The sequence below is a fragment of the Pteropus vampyrus genome, unplaced genomic scaffold (genome assembly GCF_000151845.1).
Source record: "Pteropus vampyrus isolate Shadow unplaced genomic scaffold, Pvam_2.0 Scaffold271, whole genome shotgun sequence".
NCBI lineage: Eukaryota > Metazoa > Chordata > Mammalia > Chiroptera > Pteropodidae > Pteropus > Pteropus vampyrus.
Window position 1 is genome coordinate 1,420,898 of NW_011889052.1, and position 3,983 is coordinate 1,424,880.

General features: G+C 38.1%; 1 protein-coding gene across 2 annotated transcripts in view; it reads right to left on the reverse strand.

The window, feature by feature from the left end:
* Positions 1-3,983, reverse strand: part of PRKAR2A (protein kinase cAMP-dependent type II regulatory subunit alpha) — a 97,848-nt gene that overhangs the window by 31,973 nt on the left and 61,892 nt on the right. For both annotated transcript variants that reach the window (XM_011375383.2, XM_011375382.2), the window contains exon 9: positions 801-866. In XM_011375383.2, the coding sequence (XP_011373685.1) occupies positions 801-866 (66 nt within the window). The remainder of the gene's footprint in view (positions 1-800; positions 867-3,983) is intronic.

Consider the following 3,983-nt stretch of genomic DNA (forward strand, 5'->3'; position numbering starts at 1 on the left):
CCCCCAGTGCCACAGTGCTGCTGGTCCTACATACCCAATATTATGTTGTGTGTCAATGAATATTTGACAAATGTACAAACATATATCAGTAGTCCAAAAACTGTAAGTAAAAGAACATAGATGTTTCAAATCATTGTTTCATGTGAAACAACAGATCTATTTTTAGTTAGGAATCAAACCATCTTATAAAAAGTAATCATCATATTTTTCTTTCTTCATACTTTTATTTAAAATATTCTGTAAAAGGTTTCATATTAGGTTGATTTAATATTAAACATAACTCACTATTTTAACAAATTCTATATTCTTCAAAAAAATTGAAACGGAAATCTGGTGATGATAGATTTATGGTAAGAATAACTCCTCCCATCACCTATAGGTCATCAGTTTCTAGGTCTCCCTATCCATCAAATGGCCATAATAACTGTCCTAGAGACTTCCCCTCCCAATGCTCTAAAAAGGAAGCTATTTTCATATTCAACACCTACATGTATTTTTTAATTATATAATTCCCTCCATTTTCTATTAGGGTGTTTACCTTTTCATCAATCTGTAAGCCAAAATTCTCATTTTAATTACATAACAGAGGCAAAGGCAATAGGAAAAAGAAAAAATATACTAAATTCCTATCAGTGGATGAGCTTAGACAAGGGTCTTTGCCAGTTACATACCTCACCTAACAGTGATGGTTTTGATACACTAAACACTTTTACATGATTTAAAGCAAACAATTACTTTCCGTGCATACACCTGGCATCGGATTGTCCCTGGCATAATTTGCACTATCACACAAAACTCACCTTGCTTCTAATTAAGATGCTCACTTCGCCGGACTCTATAATGTAAAAGCTATCAGCCTTTTCACCCTGAAAAGGGAAAGGAGGTCAGGTAAGAGCCATAAATATATATATTAAAAAGGCGAGGGGGAATAGATCATTTTGTTATTGTCTGAGCTCTGATCTGTATTTATTTTCCAACTACAAATCCATCAATAGCTAACAAATTCAAAACAAAATGAGAGGCTCCTGATCACAGGGAATGTCAGTCCAATATGACCGAAACACATCTCACTTCCTAACACGGAATATTTACATTTTTTCCCATGAATATGCCCAGGCTGCCAACAGCACAGAGCATTGGTATTCTTACTGCTCATGTTGGGCACATACTGAAAACTATGACTAGGGATCAGTAGCCAAGGCTGTTACAGACAGTATCAAGGTGACTCCTGGCTACCCCTGGGTCATGGGGTCCAGGGATAATCTTGACCACCAAAAGCAGCCCTCCAGAGGACAGCTGGATCTGGAGAAAGCCCTGCCTTTGTGAGGAAGGTGATTGATGTGGGTTAATATCACCCTTATGAGCCTCAGGCTTTTCTTTTGCTTGTTTTGATTTTAACCCACTTCACTGAACCAGTCATTCAGGTAACTCGACAAATAATAAAGTACTTACTATGCACCAGGAACTGTTCTAGGCATTTATCAGTGGACAAAACAAATATCCCCACCCTTTTGGAACTTACAGTCTGGTAGGGTAAACAAACTGTAAACAATCAACATAATAATTAAGTAAATGATGCTGTCCTGTTGGAAGGTGGTAAGTGCTATAGATGAAGAGTAGAGAAGGGAATGTGGGATCTGGAGTGCTGGGGGAGGAGATGGCTATGGTATCCAACACAGCTTCATTGAGAAGGTGAGATCTGAGCAAAGGCTGGAAGGAAGTGAGGATTAGGCAAGCGGATCTGGGAGAAGAGGCCTTCAGGCATACTTCAGGTCCTGAGCTCTCACTTTTAATCTCTGAAACAATGACCATCTACACTAAATAATTCAATACTAGTTATGTGCTCTCATTCCATCTGGGTCTTATGTCTTCAGTGAGAATCTATACTTCATCTTTCAACTACCATAGACAGCACTCCAAGTGGGCACTATTCACAGCTAAAGTTGACATTCCTGAGTTAATCTAGTGCCAGATCACCATATAATAATCACCGCTCCATGTGAGTGAAAGCCATAGCTTTATAAAGGGGTATCTGTGGGTTTCTGTGCTGCTATGTTGGGTAGCTATCTTACACCTAGCAGAGGCAAATCACCATGAAAAAAATTAACAAAATCAACACAAACAAAAATTTGTGTTGATAAACTTGAAAGGACATAATAAAAGAAACTCTGAAGGGACAGCCGACCAGCAACTACTCTGACAGCATAACTGTGGTCTAGAGCAGCGGTCCCCAACCTTTTTGGCACCAGGGGCCAGTGCTCCTATGAGAATCTAATGCCTGATGATCTGAGGTGGAGCTGAGGCGGTGATGCTAGTCCTGGAGAACGGCTGCACATACAGACGAAGCTTCACTTGCCCGCCACTCACCTCCTGCTGTGTGGCCTGGTTCCTAACAGGCCACTCACCAGTACTGGTCTGTGGCCCAGTGGTCTAGAGAACATCCAGAGACAGACTGAGATGCATGCTAGGATCCCACCATCCCCTGCAATAGGCAGTGGCTTCTATTCTTTCTCCTGTATTGGGGCCCCAGCTGGACTTCTATGTTAAATAAGCAAGGCACCCCTCCTCAGGCACAACCCACACGTATGGAACAACTGGGCTGCAGGAAGAAGCTAGTGGCATGTTGGTGCTAAAGAGTCACAGCAGTCAGAGCACAACTGTCCAAGGGACTTACGGTAGGAACCTCTAAGTGCTGAAGATCGTCATCGATCTTCAGAGATATAGGGATTTTTCTAGTTTTAAAATGCCCATAACATAAAGAGGAAAAGCTAAAAAGTAAAGAGCTAAGCATCCAACTCAGAGAATAGGAAAAAAATAAAAGGTAGAAGAAAAGAAATAAGATAAAGACAGAAAGTAATGAAACAGGAAACAAACATTCAATAGAATTACTAAAAGGCAAAGATGGTTCTTCAAAAAGACTTGAAGAATTAATTGACAAGTCCCTGGCAAGATTGAGCAAGAAAAAAGAGAAAGCACAAAACAACAATATCAGGAATACTAGGAACATCATTCTAGATGCTGTAGACATTTAAAATATATTAATAGAAACACTATGACCAACTTTATTCTAATAACACTGAATTTTAGAATAGATAAATCCCTAGAAAAATAGATCTTACCAAAACACGCCAAAGATGAAATAGAAAACCTAAATAGTTTAACCATTAAGATAATGTAATCTGTAGTCAAAATCTTCCCACAAAGAAAACACTGGTTTCATAAAATAGCCAAGAAATTCTAGTCTTACACAAACTCTTCAGATATAATAGAAAGAAAACAGATCCCAACTTATATTATTAGTCTAACATTATCTTGATATCTAAATCTGACAAGGCTACTATTATAAGGAAGGAAAATTTTAAGTAAGACTCACTTGGGAACCTAGCTATAAAATCTTAAAACAAAATATTAGCAGATTGGATTCTTCAATATATAAAAAGGATACTTCACAATGGCCAAGTTGGTTTATCTTATCTCAGCAACACAAGGTTGCTTTAACATTTGAAAATCAAATCAATGTAATCATTGAAGTTTTGTTTGTAATAGCTAAAAACTAGAAACACTGCAAATGTCCCTCAGCAGTGGAAAGGCAAATAGTTTCTATTCACATACTGGAATACTACAAAAGCCAACAAACTAGTTGCACATAACATGAATGAACGTTGAGCAAAAGCATCAGGATGCAAATAAAATACATACTTTCTAATTCTGATGATAGAAATAATAATAATAATAAAAACCCAGAAAGACTTGGTCATACTGTCTAGGATGTGTACATAAGTGGTAAAAACCATAAAGAAAAGCAAATACACGATGATCATAAAGTCAGGGCAGGGAGGTAGGAGGAGATGACTGGGAAGGAACTCATGAGAGTGGAGGGCAGCTTCTGAGGTGTGAGAGTATTTCTCTGAGAATATCAAGGAAAGAAACTTCTGGATTACAGAATAAATTCAATTTTACAGGATGAGGATAAATTTCTCTCC